Raw genomic sequence first — 20908 nt, 5'->3', positions numbered from 1 at the left:
GTATACACTCTCTTGTTCTTTTAGCATTCATTGTTTCCAAATCGTGAAACCAGAGTCATTTCTTATGGCACAATAATAGTAATAAAACATAGTCATTCCCATTGATGGGAAACCTTTATGTGCAGATGTCTGGCACACAATAAGAGTTTAATAAATGCTTTTTCCTTCATTATGTTTTTCATTCAATTTTTGAAAATTTTCTGTTAATGATCATGGTGCTGGAGAACAGATGAGTCAATGTCTGTCTTTAATGGCTTTAAGTGGAAACTGATGGTGAAGGAGGGGCAGGTCCCCAACTGAGCTAGATTTAGAACAGCCGGTTCCATCATTGCTTTTCAGAATCATCTGTGGGGTGAAGGGTCACCTAGTCCCATCTTTCAGGCACTATCTGGAGCATCCTCAGGAATGCAATCTTCAGCTTGTTATTGCCCAAAATGAGGATGAGTGAGTGTACAGAATGATAGATAGCCGTAATCATCTCCCCAATCAGCCATGCTGAATCACTATCTGGCAGGAGATCGCTTAACATAAGTATAAAAAAGGCAACAAAATATACTATGAAGAGAAAGAGGAAAGAGAGAATGATTTTGATGGCTCTTAAATGAGCCTCAGTGCTTGGGTCTCTGGAGCCAGGGATATAGTTCTTCATCTGCTGCATGTGTCTCCTCAGGGAGAGAATGAGCAGGAGAGAGGAGCATAGAATTACAACAAGGGGGATGACCATCCAGATGGTACTCAAAATTAATTGGAGAGAATAGCTACTTTTCTTTGTAATGTTTTCAGTGCAGTTTGTTATTTGTATGCTGCTAAAACAAATGATGAATTCTTTGACTGGGGTTGCTATGCAGAAAAAAGAGAAAAGCACATTGCTCAGCAGAATCCAGATAATAACATAGGAAATCCTCCACTTGAGCCAGAGAAAGGCAGAGTGGGAGAAATTGGCAATCTTCAAGCAATAGTAGACACTAAGGCTGGTGGTCAAACAAATGCTTAAAAGGTTAATAAATATCCAGACTGTATCCATAATTTCCTTTGCTATCATTTCCTCATAAAAACTGGGATGGACCAGTACTAAAATATCAATTACAAGTGCCCAAAGAAGGCATATTCTGGACAGGGCTAGACTGGTAATAATGAAATCAGACAAAGTCATCCTCTTGCTCTTGACCCAGTCAATGCAATTCAGCAGTCCTATGAAACTATTACAGCAAAAACCTAGAATTAACTCAATGACGAAGACAACCGAGAACACACTGTCAGCTAAATTCAGCATGATTGTAAAAAGAGAGTCAGCCTTGATTTTTTGAATTTTTGATTATCTGTCACTGTCTTCTTTTACTTGGGTTTCTTTGACTTGGGTCCAGAAGATAGAGATACCTGATGTTCCACTCTCATGATAATTTTTTCTTCTTTGTGTTGGTTGGGTTTCTGTATTTGGCTAGAATGTGGCCGGGCTTGGAGTTGTCCTTTGGAGTTGTCCCTTGGCTCCTTCCTGGCAAATCTGTAAATACTCATCGGACTAACCCTCAGATCTCTTCTCTTCTGGGTAATCTGAGTTGGCCCTTCCAATATATATGAAAAAACTGAGTAGCTCTTTGGTAAGATGCAAATAGATTCAACTTCACATTGAGAAAGGAGAGATCAAAGTCACGTGAAGAAAATGTTCTGTGGCCTAAACAAAGGAGCATCTAGTTCCATATAAATATATCAAATGCATTTCACTCTTATCTGAACCTGACAAAGGGAAGAATGAGAAATCTAGCAACTGTGGAACAGTGAGTTTGACTTTGATTTCTGGGAAAATTCTAGAACATATTAGTAAAGGGAAATATGGTAAACATCTAAAAATAGGAGAAGATATTACAAAATGCCAGCATGCCTTTACCATGAGCAAGTCAAATAAGACTAACAATTTCTCTTCTTGCCAGTCTTATTAGACTAGCAGGGAGGGGAAAGCTGTAGATGTAATTTAACTCTTTTTTAAAATAAATTCATTTAACAAGTCTCATACTATTTTTTTTACATAATCAAAGACAAAAAGAGGATCGTATGAAATCCGTTAATGTCCATTTCATACCACTTGCTTTTTAAAAAAGAATACAATAATTTCCACACATTATTTTCAAAACTTTCCTACTTATATCAATTTGGTTCTGAACTTCTGATCCTTTCTATGTAATTAAAAATGTGTATCAATAGCTCTCTTTTTTGGGACATCAATATTCTAAACTCCCTTTCCCCTCTCTAAACCTCCCATTTAAAAATAGAGAAAAAGAAAACCTCATGTAACAGAAAAGCATGGTCAATCAAAATGAACCCTCACAGTGGCTGTGGACCAAAACATGTCTTTTTCTATACCTTGAGTATACCCTGTCAGGTGGTAGGAAATGTGTTTCATCCTAGGTCCTCTGGAGACCAGGTTGATTATTGCATTTCTGAGTTCTTAAGTCTTTTGGAGTTGATTTCCTTAGCCATATTGTTTGTCCACATGCAAACTGTCCTCCTAGTTCTATTCAACTGACTCTGCATAAATTTATACAACCCAGAATTTTCTGGAATTATCACTTCTATCACTAATACACCTTACTATTCCGTTCCATTCACAGATCATACCTTGTTCAATCATTCCCCAGTTGATGGGTAGCACCTAGTTTCTCATTATTTAATTTTCTCTTTTTCTCTTTTTGACCCACTTTTCAAGATCAGGGAATTTATTTTGCTCGTTGACTCTCTCCTCACTGTTTCCACACTCTATCTCTTCCCTACACATCTCTGCTTGTTTCTCTTTGGAGTTTGGCATCTTCCTGTACTAAATAGTGTGAGTTTTGAACTCTGTCCATTTCAGCTTAGCGTGTGGCTCTTCTCATGTACACTTCCTCCCTACCACACTCCCACCAACTCCACTCCTTTTGAGTTTGTATGCTCTTTTCACACCCCAGTTATGAGAAATAGCAAGTCCCCAATCCCACTCTCCCCACCCACCTCCTTTCCACAGTTACGTATTCCTTTTACCCTCCCTTTTCTTTCCCTTCTTCAAAGTCCTCAGAATGTATCCATTGCACCCCTAGGTCCTCTGCTTTTCTTCCTGTACTCCCTCAGTACCCTAAGGAAACAGGAAGGATCTGACAGGCCCCCTGCTCTCCTCCCCTTCTTAGAGGGTTTGTACTATGTCTTTCCAGGATTCCCTCTAAAAGCTCAAATCAATGTACCTCTAATATATGAAGTTCGGGGTGAGTGCAGCAGAGCTGGTCCTTTAATTGTTAGGCCTGTGGGGAGAGAGAGACCTGTGCCTACAGCAGTCACTACTGGGTCAGGGTATTGCCCTCCTCGCTGAGGTCGGGGTAGAACATTGTTCTAGTTCCCCATGGGCAAGGGCAGTGGCGGAACCCTGGAGCAGCTGGGCGAGGCCGGTGTGGGCCAGGCCTGTCCACCCCAAGTGGCTCGCGAACATCGGCCCGAGAGGGCATGGTTGGGGGTGCACACTGTGCGGGGTAGGGAACCTTCCTGGGACTGGGCTGCTCACTGTCGACCGGCAACAGCAGCTGCTTCTCTTCCACGCCTGGCTCCCTGCTGCCCTGGTCTCACAGGTTCCCCTGTCCCTTCCTCCCTCCTGCCTCCTCCCAGACCTCATCTGGCCCCCGGAAGGCTGGAGGCCGGGTTTTAGCCTGGAAGAAAGCCCAGGAGAGGCGCAGGTGAAGGGGACGAGTGTCGCAGATGGGGGACATCAAAGGTTCTGGCATTATGCTATGCGCCATGTTGTTCTTGCAGACATATGATTTTTAAATCGTCCTGTCTTTGAGAGCCTTGACTTTTGCTTACAACGAAGGTCACGAGTTATGCAAACATTATTTCCCGTCGCCCTTCTTCTAGACGGTCCTTCACTTCGATGTACTTGTATTCCCTCACTCAAATCCAATTCACTTGCACCTTCCTGATGTCTCGGTCCTCTGAGAATGAAGGACAAACAACCACTTGTATTCCAAATCTGCTTTTCTCTTTCACTCTCATTGGTACTTAAGTTAATCTATTCTGCCAAGTATTTTTGCTGTGTAGGCCGTATATTCTGACATGTGTTCCCTTCTAACTTCTCTTAACCTTTTGAACAATTCTGGACCTACGTTCTCTTAGTACTCTGCAGGATTCTGTGTTTTATCAAACAGTGGCTGAAGTTTCTTTTCCTAGTATTATTTATTTAGAGGAGGTTGTAATCTTTTTTTTTTTTTGGAGGGGGGGAATGCAGGGCAATTGGGGTTAAGTGACTTGCCCAAGGTCACACAGCTAGTTAAGTGTGTCAAGTGTTTGAGGTCAGATTTGAACTCAGGTCTTCCTGACTCCAGGGCCAGCGCTGTACTCGCTGTGCCACCTAGCTGCCCCATAGGAGGTTGTAATCTTTTAGATGTTTTAGTATTCATCCTTCCTTCTAATGTTATCCTTTCTGTTGATTTGTCTGCTTGTATTCTTGGTTTTTGATTGAATTTTCTTTCTTGAGCTTTTGTGTGGTTTTAGTTTTTTTTTTCTTATATTATTTTCTCACTCAGTTTCTGACTCTTTCTCTTTTCATCAACCTCTTTGTCTGTGCTCCCAGTTTCTGGAAAGTCAACACTGCTCTCAGCTGGATTCTAGTTCCTTTTCCTTCAGGCCCAGTAGAGACATTTATTCTGGTCCTTTGCCCCAGTTCTTTCAGTTCTTTAGGTCTCTGACTATCCTTAATGATTGTCTTCCGCTTTTTGTAGGGTTAGGGGAGGGTGAGGTGGTGTTTGTAGCTTGGAGTTCCTAACCTAGGATCTGTCCTCCACTTCACATGGTTAAGCATTGTCAAAGTCTGCTGCTTGTTGCAGCAAGATAGTGGAAGACAGGGTTTGAACGACAAGTCAATAAGCCTTTATTAAGTGTTTCCTATGTGCCAGGCACTGTGATAAGTGCCAAGAATATAAATACAAGCAACTGCTCTCAAGGAGTTTCATTCTAATGGGGGAAGGCAACACATAAGGGTAAATAAGGGATTGGAAGGAAAGTACCTATGTTGGGGCATATTGGATAGAGAATTCCAGAGAGTCGGTAGAGGAATTTCATAGAGGAAGGAAGGAGTAAATATGATTGGTCTGGGGAAGAGTGATTTTTCAGGGTAAGAAAGGTATTGGGTTATGGTAGAAAAAGAAGTCTGGATAGTTGAGTGGCATCCAGAGAAGAATGAGGGAATGAACACGACTGTGCCTGTAGATTCTTTGTAGCAGGAGGGAAATGTAAAGCCTAAGCCCATGGGTCAGTTTGTGCTGATGTAGATTGTTCACCATGCAGTAGACTGAAGACTGGTGGTGAAGGGGTGTTGAATGAATGTGATGGGGGTTAGCATTTTCCACTATTAATTCAGAAGTCTGCTACCTTGTTGGGCATCTTGCTTTATTTCTCCCATGAATTCAGGTATAATTGTGTACCTCTGGCACAATTTTTTTCCCCTGAGAGTTAGCAGGGATTGTAGAAAATGTCTAGTCCTCCATTTTGTTCTTCAAATGACTCAGAATTCCCTGAGATCAGACCTTTTGAGGAGAAGAGGATCTCCTGCTGCAGTATGGCTCTTGGAGAAAAAAAGAGTATTATCTAAATATTTTGCCCAGCGTCTTGCTTGGAGAGCAGTAAATGAAGTATTGAGACATTACAGGTCCAATGGGAAAGGGATTGTTAGCTTTAGTAGCTCTCTGTGTATTTGTATATTTGTGTGTTTGTCTCTCTCTATATGCCTACGTATGTGTATATATATATACATATATATAAACACATATATATTTTTTGTCTGAGAGGATGCTAAATTAGAAGGTGGTATTTTAGGTTTTGCTGGGGGAGGGGTTACAATGTAGGATGCTCAGAGGAAGAAGTCTCATTGTAATGTCAAAGGACTGCCCCAATAGTCATCCCCTGTTCAGTTCCCCTCAGGAGGGAGCATATGGGTTATTGGAGGGCTTTTTGTGTGAGTTTTATATGTGTGTGTGTGTGTGTGTGTGTGTGTGTGTGTGTGTGTGTGTGTTTTGTTGGTTTGTAGGTTTTTTATGTTTATGAAGTGAGTGCTTTGTGTCTTCTACATGTTCATTGGGGTGAAATAAAAGTTCAAGACATTGCTGCCTTGAGTACATATATAGAAGCTGGGGACTACTTTTATTCACATTTGGAGAAACTTAGAAACCACTATAGGTGTACATGCCAGGAAAACTTTCTCCCACTTCAGATGGGAACAACAAATCAGAGAGAGAAAAGAAATGATCCTATTGGTATCAGCCTCCAGGACCATTATCTGTTCTATATGAGCCCCAGCTTCTTGGTGACCTAGTATTACCTTGGGATAAATATATTTGTACTGTCTACCTTCCAGCATCTGATAAAACCACTTTGTAAAGTACTATATAAATAAGAGATAGTACAATCATTATTTTCTCTCCCCTCTTCCCTCTTTTCTCGTATCCCTTTCCTCTTCAAACCTCTCTTTATGTCTCTGCAGGTTTCCAAATATCTGACACGTGGGAACCTGATTACAACTGACATCTACTTATTTCAAAGACATTCATTAGTCTTTCTTCCTGATCACTAGTCACTTTCTCACCAGTATTGTCCAAATATAGGGACTCCGCAGTAAACTCTTCTGCTCCCAAAGGGAAAACCCTTGTCCTCTGTCTATATGTTTAATCTGTATCTATATGTGTTATACACACATTTATTATTTAACACATAGGAAGGACTGGATACCAAACATAACCTTTTGAAATAAGATTCAGATTTAAATGAATGTCTTAAAAGCATTTAAAAAGTTACTTCATGTAAAGAAACTCTTATGGACATCATTTTATATACAAATATATACCTATATATGGTTGGTTGGTTGTTGTCCTTCGTTCTCAAGGAGGACCAAAATGACATCACTATGCTAGAGTCAAATGTCAGTGCATCCAGTAGTGGCGGATCAGACCAATACAAGCCTGGAATGCTCTACTACAAGTCAGGCACCAATAGTCTATGTGATCATTTGGTGTGAATTCTCTAAATTTGTGTATCCTGCATTTCAATTCTGCTTTACTCATAGAGCACAGCACCTTCTCTGATGTGGGCATGCTATACTGAGTGATCCTGTGCCAGTGCCTCCCATGTGACAAATCAAATCCAGGGGTATTTTTTGTTTTTTTTTTTATATTAAACTTTAAATTTTTTTCTTTTTGTTTATTTATTTATTTATTTACTAGTTTAGTTTTCAGTATTGATTTTCACAAGAGTTTGAATTACAAATTTTCTCCCCATTTCTACCCTCCCCCCACTCCAAGATGGCATATATTCTGATTGCCCCGTTCCCCAGTCAGCCCTGTCTTCTGTCACCCCACTCTCCCATCTCTTTTTCCCTTACTTTCTTGTATGGCAAGATAGATTTCTATGCCCCATTGCCTGTATATATTATTTCCTAGTTGCTTGCAAAAACTTTTTTTTGAACATCTGCTTTTAAAACTTTAAGTTCCAAATTCTCTTCCCTCTTCCCTCCCCACCCACCTTCCCTAAGAAGGCAAGCAATTCAACATAGGCCACATGTGTATCATTATGCAAAACCCTTCCACAGTACTCATGTTGTGAAAGACTAACTATATTTTGCTCCTTCCTATCCTATCCCTCTTTATTCAATTTTCTCCCTTGACCATGTCCCTTTCGGAAAGTGCTTGCTTTTGATTACTTCCTCCCCCATCTGCTTTCCCTTCTATTGTCCCCCCTTTTTATCCCCTTCCTCCTTCTTTCCTGTGGGTTAAGATACCCAATTGAGTGTGTATGTTACTCCCTCCTCAGGTCAAAACCGATGAGAGCAATTTTCACTCATTCCCCCTAACTTGCCCCCTCTTCCCTTCCTATAGAACTACTTTTTCTTGCTACTTTTATGTGAGATAGTTTACCCCATTCTATCTCTCCCTTTCTCCCTCTCTCAGTATATTCCTCTCTCATCCCTTCATTTGATTTTATTTTTTTTAGATATCATCCCTTCATATTCAACTCACCCTGTGCCCTCTGTGTGTGCGTGTGTGTGTGTATATGTACATACCCACACACACACACACACACACACACACACACACACATATATATATATATATATATATATATATATATATATATTCCCTTCAGCGACCCTAATACTGAGATCTCATGAATTACACACATCATCTGTCCCTGTAGGAATGTAAACAAAACATTTCAACTTTAGTAAGTCCCTTATGATTTCCCTTTCTTGTTTACCTTTTCATAGTTCTCTTGATTCTTGTGTTTGAAAGTCAAATTTTCTATTCAGCTCCAGTCTTTTCACTGAGAAAGCTTGAAAGTCCTCTACTTTATTGAAAATCCCTATTTTGCCTTGGAGCATGATACTCAGTTTTGCTGGGTAGGTGATTCTTGGTTTTAATCCTAGCTCTATTGACCTCCAGAATATAATATTCCAAGCCCTTCAATCCCTTAATGTAGAAGCTGCTAGATCTTGTGTTATCCTGATTGTGTTTCCACAATACTGAAATTGTTTCTTTCTAGCTGCTTGCAGTATTTTCTCCTTGATCTGGGAGCTCTGGAATTTGGCAACAATGTTACTAGGAGTTTTCTTTTTGGGATTTTTTTCAGGAGGCAATTGGTGGTTTCTTTCAATTTCTATTTTACCCTCTGCCTCTAGAATATCAGGGCAGTTTTCCTTGATAATTTCTTGAAACATCTTGTCTAGGCTCTTTTTCTTTTGATCATGGCTTTCAGGTAGTCCAATAATTTTTAAATTATGTCTCCTGGATCTATTCTCTATGTCAGTGTTTTTCCAATGAGATATTTCACATTATCTTCCATTTTCTCATTCCTTTGGTTCTGTTTTATAATATCTTGATTTCTCATCAAGTCACTAGCTTCCACTTCCTCCAATCTAATTTTTAAGGTAGTATTTTCTTCAGTTGTCTTTTGGACCTTCTTTTCCATTTGGCTAATTCTGCTTTTCAAGGCATTCTTTTCCTCATTGACTTTTTGGAGCTCTTTTGCCATTTGAATTAGTCTATTTTTTAAGGTGTTATTTTCTTCAGTATTTTTGGGTCTCCTTTAGCAAGTCATTGACTTGTTTTTTTCATGGTTTCCTCTCATCACTCTCATTTCTCTTCCCCATTTGTCCTCTACCTCTCTAACTTGCTTTTCAAAATCCTTTTTGAGCTCTTCCATGGCCTGAGACCAGTTCAAGTTTTTCTTGGAGGCTTTTGATGTATGATTTTTAAGTTTGTTGACTTCTTCTGGCTGTATGTTTTGGTCTTCTTTGTCACCAAAGAAAAATTCCAAAGTCTGAAACTGAATCTGAGTCTGTTTTCGCTGCCTGGCCATGTTCCCACCCAAGTACTTGACCCTTGAGGTTTTCATCAGGGTATGACTGCTTGTCTAGTAGAGAGTACTTTGTCCCAAGCTTGAGGGGATTTGCTGTTGTTTTCAGAGCTATTTCTACACAGCAAGTTCTGCCACACCAGCACTCCTCCTCGCCCAAGAACTGCCAGCCCAGACTCAGACTCAGATCTAAGCAGGCTCTGCACTCCTGCTGTGATCTGTCACTTAATTCCTCCCACCAGGTGGACCTGGGGCCGGAAGCAACTGCAGCTGTAGTCCTCAGAGCTGCACCAACCCTGGGGTGTGGTGGCCAAACCACAAACTCCTTTCACTCTGTTCCTGCAGTTTTTCCCACTAACCTTCTCTGTTGTCTTTGGTGTTCGTGGGTTGGGAAGTCTGGTAACTGCCACAGTTCACTGATTCAGGGCGCTAGGGCCTGTTCCCCCCGGCTCCCAGTCTGGTTGGTTTGGGTGCAGCCCATGCTGGGCTCTGCTCTGCTCTCAGCTCCGTGCAATAGACCCTACCCAGTGACCATCCAGGCTGTCCTGGGCTGCTTCCCTCTGCTATTTCGTGGGTTCTGCAGTTCTAAAATTTGTTCAGAGCCATTTTTAATAGGTGTTTGGAGGGTCCTGGGGAGAGCTTTAGGCAAATCCCTGCTTTCCAGCTGCCATTTTCAAATCCAGGGTTTTTAGAGAGACCTTGGGAGTGTCCTTATTTCGCTTCTTCTGACCACCATGTGAGTGATTCCCCTGTGTGACTTCTCCATAAAATAGTCTTTTTGACAAGCGTATGTTTTGCATTCTAACAATGTGGTCAGCTAATCTGAGTTGTTGCTCTCTGAAGCAGAGTTTGAATGCTTGGCAGTTTAGTTTGAGTAAGTACCTCTGTGTCTGGTACCTTATCCTACCAGGCAATCTTCAGTATCTTCCCAAGACAATTCGAATGGAAGCAATTCAGTTTCCTGGCATGGCACTGGTAGACTGTCCAGGTTTCACTGGTGTACAACAATGAGATCAGCACAATGGCTCTGTGGACCTTCAGTGTGGTAGTCAGTCTCTTCTCTCCCACACTTTCCTTTGGAGCCTCCCAAACACTGAGCTAGCTCAGTGAATGTAAGGGTATGTATGTGTATATATATGTGCATGTGTATGTATCTTTATACACACATATACACATATTATATATATGTATAATGGTAAATAATGAAAATAATAACAGTAGCCAGCATTTATGCAGTATTACTTTAAGGTTTGCAAAGAGCGTTAAACATATTTCCTCATTCTATTCTCACAACATCCCTGGGAGGTAGGTACTTATATTATCATCTCCATTTTAGAGATGAGGAAAATGAGTCAGAGAGAGGTTAAATGGCTTGCCCAGAGTCATGTAGCGAGTGAGTGTCTAAGGCAGAATTTGATTTCCTGACTCTGGGTCCATTGTTCTCCCTTCTACGCCACCTAGCTACCTAGAATAGGAGAATTTTTAAAGCTTTGCGGAGCCTACACTTCCCTTCCCCTCCTCCCTTGTACTAGTGGGTAAAGGATCCCCTGCCCCCACCTTTCGTGCAGCCCTTTTTCAAACACAGCAGCCTCACAAATGCCTCTCTCAGGTTTTTGTTTTGCTGAATGAGGATAAATGAGTGTACAGAGGGAAAGATAGGGGCAGCCAACTGTATAATCATTATCACCTTGGCATCTGTCAGGAAATCATTTGATCTCCCAATGATGAGAATGACAAAATGAAAGATAAAGAGTAAGAGGAAGGAAAATATTACAATGGTGGCTCTCACATGGGCCTTAGTGCTCACATCTCTGGTTGCATTGAGCTGGTGCCCCATCATCCTGGTATGCCTCCTCAGGGAGAAGATGAGCAGGAGACAAGAGAACAGGGATATAATGAATGGTGTAAGTGCTGACAGGAAAAGAAGAAGGTACAAGCTATGTAATTCTCTTTCCTTTCTTCTGACATTTTCAGTGTAGTTGGTAAGGAGGCTCATTTTTAGGAGGACAGAAGACATATTGAATTTTTGGATCAGTAACACTGTATTGATGAAAAAGAAGAGCACACAACCCAGCAGAATGCAGGCAACCACCTGGGAAATCCTCCACTTAAGCCAAAGGAAGGCAGAGTGGGAGAAAATGGCAATCTTGAGGCAGTAGAAGACACTGAGGCAGGTGGACAGCCAGATGCTCAAATTGTTACTAAGGTTCCAGCTAGTTTCACGAATTTTGCTTAATGTCAGTCCATAATAGAAATCAGGATAGAACACCGAGATAGTGGCATCAGAAATGACCACACATTGCAGGATGATCCTTGAGAAGGCTAGATTCATAATGATGAAGTCAGATAAGGAAATCTTGTTCCTCTTAATCCAGTGGATGCAATTGATAAGCCCAAGAAAGCCATTCCCCAAAATCCCCAGAATGAACTGACTGAAGGCCACAAGCAAAAAGAAGATTTGGAATGAGTTCAGCATGTCTGCAGATGGATTTCCCCACCTTTGTAATCTCTCTGCTTATCTTCAGCCTTGCTACTGCTCTACAGCTCCTCTGACCTGAGGTAAGGAAGCACACACAGGTACCTGCTTTTCCACAGTGTCACTAGTACCTTTTGTGCTTCTCTGACCTGCTTGTGCTCCTGTCTCTGTCCAGAGTGCTCACAAATTCTTCCTTCCAAACTGGTCTGCTATTGTTCTCTAGTTCAGACCCTAGCCTTGAAGTTTTCTCAATTCTTTGGGTAATAAATGTCATTTAGTGGATGAGAGCCCAACCAATAGTGGTTGAAAGATCTTTGCTACGATGCAAATAATTGCAGGATTTAGTATCACATAGAAAAGGGAGGGGTCAGAGCCAGAGAAAATGGAGAGTTTAGTTTCACACAGATAGTAAGTTCCTATTTTCACATAAAGAGAATGGAATTAGTCCTTGAAACCTCAGAACGTACAGTCCCCTGGAGAGGTATCTGGAACTGGTAAAGGGTGAAGGGACTGGATGAAAGAGTTATTTTTAAGAGTGACTCTCCCAAAACCATAAAAATACATTTGTGTGTGTATGTGTGTATCTGTACCTAACTATCTATTTAACTATTTATTTATTTTACCATTTCTATATATGAAATGCATATGAAACTGAAAATCTTGATTATAATACAGCATATATATTTTTTAAAACCATAAAATAAATTCAACATGTTAGTTTCAAAGCTGTCCTCTCTTTCTTTTCACTTCCTTCTGTTCTCTTCCCTGTGTTTAAAACAAATGCTTTAATAACACTTTTTTTTCTTTTTTGGCAGTATTTCCACAGGCCCCTCTGGTTCCTAGATCTCTTACTATCCAACTTAAGAAAGTAAAACCAAAAACTTCCATTGTAACAGATATTCAGAGTCAACAAAAACAAATCCACACACAGACCATGTCCAAAACTCTATGGTTCATTACCCTCCTTTAGTCCATAACCTCTAGGTAGGTAGGTAGCATGCTTCCTCATTACAGTCACTATGGGTCATTGCATTGTTCATAATTCTTAAGTATTTACAATGTTGTATAAATTATTCTTTTTACTCTGTATTGTGTCATACAATTTTTTCAAAATTTCTCTGAATCCATACTTTTCTTCATTCTTGTGACACAATAACATTCTACTACATTCATATACCACAATAAATTCAGCCATCCTCCAACTGATTGACACAACCTCAGTTTCTAGTTCTTTACTACAAAAAAGTGTGCTACTAGGAGTGATATGCTTTTGGATCCTTTCTCTCTTTTTATCTTTTTGGGTATACACATATGTATATATACCTCTGTGTATATAGAATAATAATAGTTACGACTTATGTAGTGCTTTAAGTTTTGCAAAGCATTTTGCAAATAAAGATTAGACATAATTTAATGACTTTGACTATAGTTCCAAATTGCTTTTCAGCACAATCTGATCATTTCATAGCTCCACTAATAATATATTAACATGATTGTCCTCCCTCACTCTATTCAGCAACTCCCACTTTTCTTTCTTTCTTTCTTTTTTCCAAATTTGCCAATCTGATATGAGTAAAGTGAAACCTCAGAGATGTTTTATTTTATTTTATTTTTTTAATTTATAGTTTACAACACACAGTTCTACATAATTTTGAGTTCCAGATTTTCTTCCCTCCCTCCCCCCTCCCTCCCCAAGACGGCATGGAATCCCATATAACTTCCACGTATTACTTCGCATTGAATTAATTTGCACACTAGTCAAGTTGTGGACAAGAATTATGACCAATGGAATGAATCATGAGAAAGAAGAAACAGAACCAAAAAAAAAAAACCAACCCAAAAACAAAAACGAAAGAGAGAAAAAAAAGGGGGGAAAAAGGTGAGCATGAAGTGTGCCTAAATCTGCATTCATACTTTACAGAGATGTTTTAAATTGAGTGTCTCTTATTATTAGAGATTTAGAGCACTTTTTTACATGATTGTTTATATCCTGGATTTCGTTCTGAATTGATCATATCTCTAACCCAGAGATATTTGGGTCTTGGACAATGGAGAAGAGATTGCTGAGCCTTGGCAGTCTTGGATCTTCTTGACCCTTCCCTCAGATGGCATACTGATGGTGCATCAGATAATGTCCATTCATTCAATTTGTGAGCCACATCTATATTTTTAGACCACTCTTACTTCCCCACCCCCGCATATTTTACACTTCAACTATCTTTGAGATGTTTTCTAGGTCATTTAAAAATAATAAATACCTTATGTTTTCTTCTTTTCTAAAATTTTAAAATTCTGTTTTACTATTTTTTTTTATTTCATCATGTCACGAGTTCTATTTGCTCCATTCCAATTTTCATGGAATCTGCTACCTGGATATGCTTTCTTGCCTTATGTTCTAGGATATTTATTCTTCTTCCAATCCTTTTTTTTCAAGAAATCTTATTTCATTTATAATTTCATTTTAAAGAACTCTCCTACTTCTTTTCTTCCATGTACCCCCTTAGATCTTTTGGCCAAGACATTTTTTCTCTGAGTCCATCCTTGTAATCATTATGTGGTTTCTCTCTTTTTCTAGGTGCCTCTCTTGGTTATCTACTGACCCTGAGCAAATACTCAAGTTCTCAGTGTCTCTTGGGCCTGGAGTCAGGTAAACCTGAGTTCCAATTCAGCCCCAGTCGCTTCCTAGCTATGTGATCCTGGCCAAGTCTCTTTACTTCTGTAGGCCTCAGTTTTCTCAACCGTAAAAAGGAAATAATAACAGAACCTACCTCCCAGTGTTGTTGTGAAGATAAAATGAGATGAGTTGAATAAATGCTTCCTTCCTTCCTCATCTGACTTGGTAGAAATTTTTTTTTAAGCAAAGGAAAATCCCAAACCAAAGTTATGCAGCTAGTTGTAGGAGAGCTAGGACATGAAGGCAGGTCTTCTGGTTTCTCAAACAGAACTCTTCATAATACCATCATGCCTCTAGCTTCTTGGTTTCCTTCACAATCTTCCCCTACCTCTCACTGCTCTGACCTATTCGTGCCAAAAGCTTTTAGGTACATGTCCATATTACCATCACGAAAAAGCCTAAGTTCCAAATTAATTTCCTTTTTGGGGAGTTTCTTATCTTTACTTCTTTCTTTTTGAGAATGAGCATAATTTACATGTATAAACTAGCAAAATCCAGCAGGGGGAGTTTATTATAACTGTTATTATTTTTTTCCTGGAATAAACATTCTATCTCCTGCCCAGGATCCTTGATCTGAATCTTTAACCAGTTAGGTAGCTGACTGTTGCCACTGGATGACACGAATTATGAGATATACACTATTGAGTATAATGTCAATTAAAAAGTGTAGCAGCAGCTATTATGTATCTCTTCCTCAGTGGTCCATCATTGTGCCAAATGGAGTATATGGTACCCTCCCTTCTTCTCTCCCTAGGTGTTTTAGCAAGCTCTTCTGAGTCATGTGAATAACACTGCCCAGCTGCCCACCTTTAAACGTCTTTAATATATTATTATTAGTTACTTAATACAAGTGTTGCTGGTCAGAGAGTCCCTAATCAATCTGATGAATTCCCCAGTCATCCTGTTGTTATCTTACAGAATGTCAGCTTTTGTTTGCAAACACTTGACTAAAAACTCTCCTTGGAGTGTAGGTATGGTCAAAGATGTCCCCTGAGAGGACACAGGGTCCTCTTATATTCCTGGGCAAGACTCAGGAGGATGGACACTTGTCAGAATTACTGCTCTCCTCTGCAGTCAGTATAAGTGGGCTGACAGAACAGCTTGTTCTTTTGTTCTTTAAAAGACTAGATCATTGGGTAGCAGAGTGGACCCAGGTTCAGGATGGGTATGTGTGGCAGGAGGAAAGAGAGATCTGTGCTTATGTACAGTGCCCTCCATTGAGGAACTAGAATAGCTGCTTTGGGAGTAGGTGTACATGGTGGTTCCTTGTTTTTATCCCTATCTTCTGAGCTCAGATCATAGACTAAAATTTCTGGGAAGAGGCTTTCCCAGCTCAAGAGATGGCAGCAGTTAAGGAAACGAGATTTCCTCCAGACGCTCATGGCAGAAGATATGTGTACTTACTTAGCTGAAGTTTCAGAATCTGGGGGTCAGACCATATTTTGTTTCAGGAATGCTACAAATGCCTTTCTTTTATTGAATATTTATCTTTTTTCATCAATAATTGTACTCATGTTGGCAGGATATATCCTTTCGTTTTGCATCTTGACCTCATTTGCTTTTAGGAATATATTATTACCTTCTCTTCTTCAGTTTCCAGTGTGTGCAGAATAGTCATGTGATATCTAAATTTCCTGGTCTTTATAGTTGAAGATCTTTCCCTTGGCCACTTGAAAAGTTTGTTGTTATTTAAATTATTAAAGTTAATTACTATGTGTCTCAGAATTTAAAGAACAGGAATTTTTTTAGTGGTAATATGTGGACTCTTTTGATTAATCCTTTTGTTTTCTGTGTTCAGATGTTCTGAGTAGTTTTCTTGTACTATTTTTTGCATTATGGTATTCTGATTTTCCCATTTGCCATGTTTTTCTTGGAGACATATGATCCTTTAATTGTCTTCGTGCATCCTGTCTTTGAGATCAATGACTTTTACTTATATCAGAGATCTTGAGTTCTGTCAGTATTATTTCCTTTTGCATTTCTTCTAGATGGTCCTTCACTTCAATGTACTTGTATTCCCTCACTCAAATCCAATTCACTTGCAAGTTGTGGCTTCACCTTCCTGATGTCATGGTCCTTTTGGAGAACGAAGGACTAACAACAACTTGTATTCCAAATTTGTTTTTCTGTTTCACTCTCATTGGTGCTTAAGTCATTCAATTCTGCTAAGTATTTTTGCTGTGCAGGCCACATATTCTGACATATGTCTTTTTCTAACTTCTCTTAATATTTTAATTTTTTTGAACTATTCTGGAATATTTTGCTTTTGTTCTCTGCTCTCTTAGTATTCTACAGGATTCTGTGTTTCATCAAACATTGGCTCAGTTTTCTTTTTCTAGTATTATTTATTTAGAGAAGGTTATATTCTTTCAGATGTTTTACTATTCATCTTTCCTTGTAATTTTAATATCCTCTCTGTTGATTTTTCTGCTTGTATTTTCAGTTTTTGATTGCATTTTCTTTCTTGAGTTTTTGTGTAGTTTTAGTTTTTTCTTATACTATTTTCTCACTCAGTTTCTGGCTCTTCCTCTTTTCTGACTGTGCTCCAAGTTTCTAGGAAGTCAACACTGCTCTTAGCTGGATTCTAGTTCCTTTTCCTTCAGGCCCAGTATAGACATTCATTCTGGCCTTTGCCCTAGTTCTTTCCATTCTTCAGTTCTCTGACTGTCCTTAATGATCATCTTCAGCTTTTTGTCGGGTTAGCGGAGGGTGAGGTGGTGTTTTTAGCTTGGAGTTTCTTTTTTTGTAATTCAATATAAACTATTTTGACTTTATTAAAAGTGATTTGATACAGTCTCTGATACAGGAACAGAAGAAGCTGACAACATGCAAAAGCAGGTTTTTAAAAAAAAATCCTAGATCTGAAGCCCCAAGGGGTGGAGGGCGAACATAGACACACATCTTCTTTTAACCAGGCTTTTCTCCTGACCCCTCTCAGCTGGACATTTGAGAACAGCTGAGGCTAGGCTGCAGCATTATCCTCCCCTCCTCTGAGACAGGAGTGATCATACACTGTCCCCAGAGGGAGGCAGTAGCACTGCAGTCTCCACTACCCTAAAGAGGACCTGGAGTGACCCCTGGGCTAAGTCCAGAACAAGGGCTGAGGGAGCCTTACTGTGATCATCTTTTTCTGAGTTGATGCTCTTGGGTTCATGGCACAGTCTTCCAGTCCAGGTGAGGAGCAGGTGCTGTGACCTAAACTAGTTCCTGAATGAGGGGAATATCTTGGCAAATTCAAACCAGTGGAACTGGCCCCAAGGATGGGAACAGGCGACCTCCCCTCCCAACCTTCCCTCTTGTCCCAAGAATATGTGGAGGAAAGGGAAAAGAAAAAGAAGCCACCCCAAGCCCAACAAGGCAATTTTCATTGGAAAATAACTTAAGTCCGTCGACACCTCTTCCTTTGACATGGCTTGGCCTCAGGGATCCCTGAGCATGCTGCCACCTTGGGTGATGGCGATGGCAGGGTGTTACAGTTCATGCTCAGGACCCAGCCCAGTTTGTTGTGCAGCACCTGCTTGAGGCCAGGTGGCAGAGGCAATCCTTCCAGTGTGTCCCCAGAGTCAGGCAGCAGTTGGCGCAGGCGGTAGCAACACAGGTACTGCAGGGAAGTGAGGCTGGAACAGGAATGGATCACCTTCATGGTACTCTTGGCTGCAGTGGAGCAAATCATAGGGTAGAATTTCTTTTTCTGCAGTTTGGTGGTGGCAACTCCTATGCATTTCCTGTTTTTGAAGAAGGTCAGTGTCCCATGCCAAGTGTCTAGGTGAACCCCGATGATGGAGCCCTGGCCAAACCGTGATGAGAAGCTCATCTTGTCACCCTTGTGATGGAGAAGTCCTGTGTAAGAGAGGCCCCAGCTGTCTTCATCCTTGCCCAGCAAGCTACAGAATGTGTGGCGATACTTGTCCAGATTTACATCTGATGTCCCAATGCCAACCATCATATCAGTGACGTAGACTGGAGAAGTCATCTTAATCTCCCAAAAGTGCTGGCCTTCACATAGTTCCTTGTTCCGTTATATGGCTGCTGTGCCACAGCTATATTCCATGTGAAAATTGACTTTGCGGTTGTCACAACTTAGCAGAGTGGCTGTCGATTTGTTCAGATCATCCCATACCCAATCAAAATAGTCATCTTCCTCGCCACACTGGCAGTCCCTGCTTCAATGGCTGGTGTGGAGGCTGGCATCATCAATGACCACACATTGCAGGATGGTCCTGGAGAAGGCTAGATTCATAATGATGAAGTCAGATAAGGAAATCTTGCTCTTCTTGAGCCAGTGGATGCAATTGATAAGCCCAAGAAAGCCATTCCCCCAAATCCCCAGAATGAACTGACTGAAGGTCACAAACAAAAAGAAGATTTGGAATGAGTTCAGCATGTCTGCAGATGGATTTCCCCACCTTTGTAATCTCTCTGCTTATCTTCAGCCTTGCTACTGCTCTACAGCTCCTCTGACCTGAGGTAAGGAAGCACACACAGGTACCTGCTTTTCCACAGTGTCCCCAGTACCTTTTGTGCTTCTCTGACCTGCTTGTGCTCCTGTCTCTGTCCAGAGCGCTCACAAATTCTTCAGGGTCAGTCTTGCTCCTCCCAAACTGATCTGCTACTGTTCTCTAGTTCAGACCCCAGCCTTGGAGTTTTCTCAATTCCTTGGGTAATAAATGTCATTTAGTGGATGAGAGCCCAACCAATAGTGGTTGAAAGATCTTTGCTAAGATGCAAATAATTGCAGGATTTAGTATCACATAGAAAAGGGAGGGGTCAGAGCCAGAGAAAATGGAGAGTTTAGTTTCACACAGATAGTAAGTTCCTATTTTCACATAAAGAGAATGGAATTAGTCCTTGAAACCTCAGAACGTACGGTGCCCTAGAGAGGTATTTGGAACTGGTGAAGGGTGAAGGAACTGGATGGAAGAGTTATTTTGAAGTGTGACCCTCCCCAAACCATAAAAATATGTTTTTGCATGTATGTTTGTGTGTATCTATATCTAGCTATTTAACTATATATTCCCTTTATCATTTCTTATATGAAATGCATATGAAAATGAAAATATTGATTACAATATAATATATGTATTTTTAAAAAACATATAATAAATTCAACATATTAATTTCAAAGCTGTCCTCTCTTTCTTTCCACTTCCTTCTGTTCTCTTTCCTGTGTTTAAAACAAATGCTTTAATAACACTATCTTTTTCTTTTTGGGCAGCATTTCCACAGACCCCTCTGGTTCCTAGATCTCTTACTATCCAACTTAAGAAAGCAAAACCAAAAACTTCTATTATAACAGATATTCAGAGTCAACAAAAACAAATCCAAATACTTCCCGTGTCCAAAAATCTATGGTTCATTACCCTCCTTTAGTCCATAACCTCTAGGTTAGGTAGGTAGCATGCTTCCATATTCCATTCACTATGGGTCGTTGCATTGGCCAGAGTTCTTAAGTCTTTAAAATGTTGTATATTCTTTTCACTCTGCATGGTTTCATATAAAATTTTCAAAATTTCTCCAAATGCACAGTTTTTGTCATTTATATGGCATGATAATATTCCACTAAACTGCCAGACACAACCTTAGTTTTTGGTTCTTTGCTACAAATAAATATGCTACTAGGAATGTTTTTATGGTTTTGGATCCTTTCTCTCTTTTTATCTTTTTAGGTATACAGATAGACATACACACATGTAGTATGTATATATACCTATGTGTATATAGAATAATACTGTGTATATAGAATAATGCTGTATATATAGAATAATAGCTAGGACTTATGTAGTGCTTTAAGGTTTGCCAAGCATTTTGCAAATAAAGATTATACATTTTTAATGACTTTGAGTATAGTTCCAAATTGCTTTTAAGCATGATCAGATGAATTCATAGCTCCAGTAACAATATATTAGCATGGTTGTCCTCTCCTACTCCATTCAGCAACTCTCATTTTTCTCTTTCTTTTTTTCTGCCAAATTTGACTATATGATGTGAGTAAAGTGAAACCTCGGCATTTTAAATGGAATGTCTCTTATTATTAGTGATTTAGGACATTTTTTTCAAGATTGTTGATATCCTGGATTTTTTTCTGAATCTATTATACCTCTAAACCAGAGATATTTGAGGTATGGAGAATGGAGAAGAGATCGTTGAGCCTTGGCAGTCTTGGATCTTCTTGACCTCTCCCTCAGATGGTATGCTGATGGCTCATCACTTAATGTCTATTCATGCCATCTATGAGCCATATCTATTTATTTAGACAAATCTTAGTTCCCCCACCCCCACACATTTTATACGTCAGCTCTCTGTCCTTGACCTGTTTTCTAGGTCATTTAAAAGTAATAAATGCCTTCTATTTTCTTCTATTTTTCAATCTTTTAATTTTGTTTTAATATTTCCTTTTATTTCAT

General features: G+C 39.9%; 2 protein-coding genes and 1 pseudogene across 2 annotated transcripts; all 3 read right to left on the bottom strand.

The window, feature by feature from the left end:
- Nucleotides 1–364: 364 nt before the first annotated feature.
- LOC118851023 (taste receptor type 2 member 3-like) lies at nt 365–1273 on the bottom strand. The gene has a single exon (XM_036760615.1). The coding sequence runs from the start codon at nt 1271–1273 to the stop codon at nt 365–367; it is 909 nt and encodes a 302-aa protein (XP_036616510.1).
- A 9609-nt stretch (nt 1274–10882) lies between these two features.
- Nucleotides 10883–11830, bottom strand: LOC118851022 (taste receptor type 2 member 3-like). The gene has a single exon (XM_036760613.1). The coding sequence runs from the start codon at nt 11828–11830 to the stop codon at nt 10883–10885; it is 948 nt and encodes a 315-aa protein (XP_036616508.1).
- Nucleotides 11831–17883: 6053 nt separating this feature from the next.
- Nucleotides 17884–18744, bottom strand: LOC118851021 (annotated as a pseudogene).
- Between the last annotated feature and the right edge of the window lie 2164 nt (nt 18745–20908).

The sequence above is a fragment of the Trichosurus vulpecula genome, chromosome 5, assembly GCF_011100635.1.
Source record: "Trichosurus vulpecula isolate mTriVul1 chromosome 5, mTriVul1.pri, whole genome shotgun sequence".
Taxonomy (NCBI): Eukaryota; Metazoa; Chordata; class Mammalia; order Diprotodontia; family Phalangeridae; genus Trichosurus; species Trichosurus vulpecula.
This window is presented reverse-complemented; position numbering and strand designations above follow the sequence as displayed.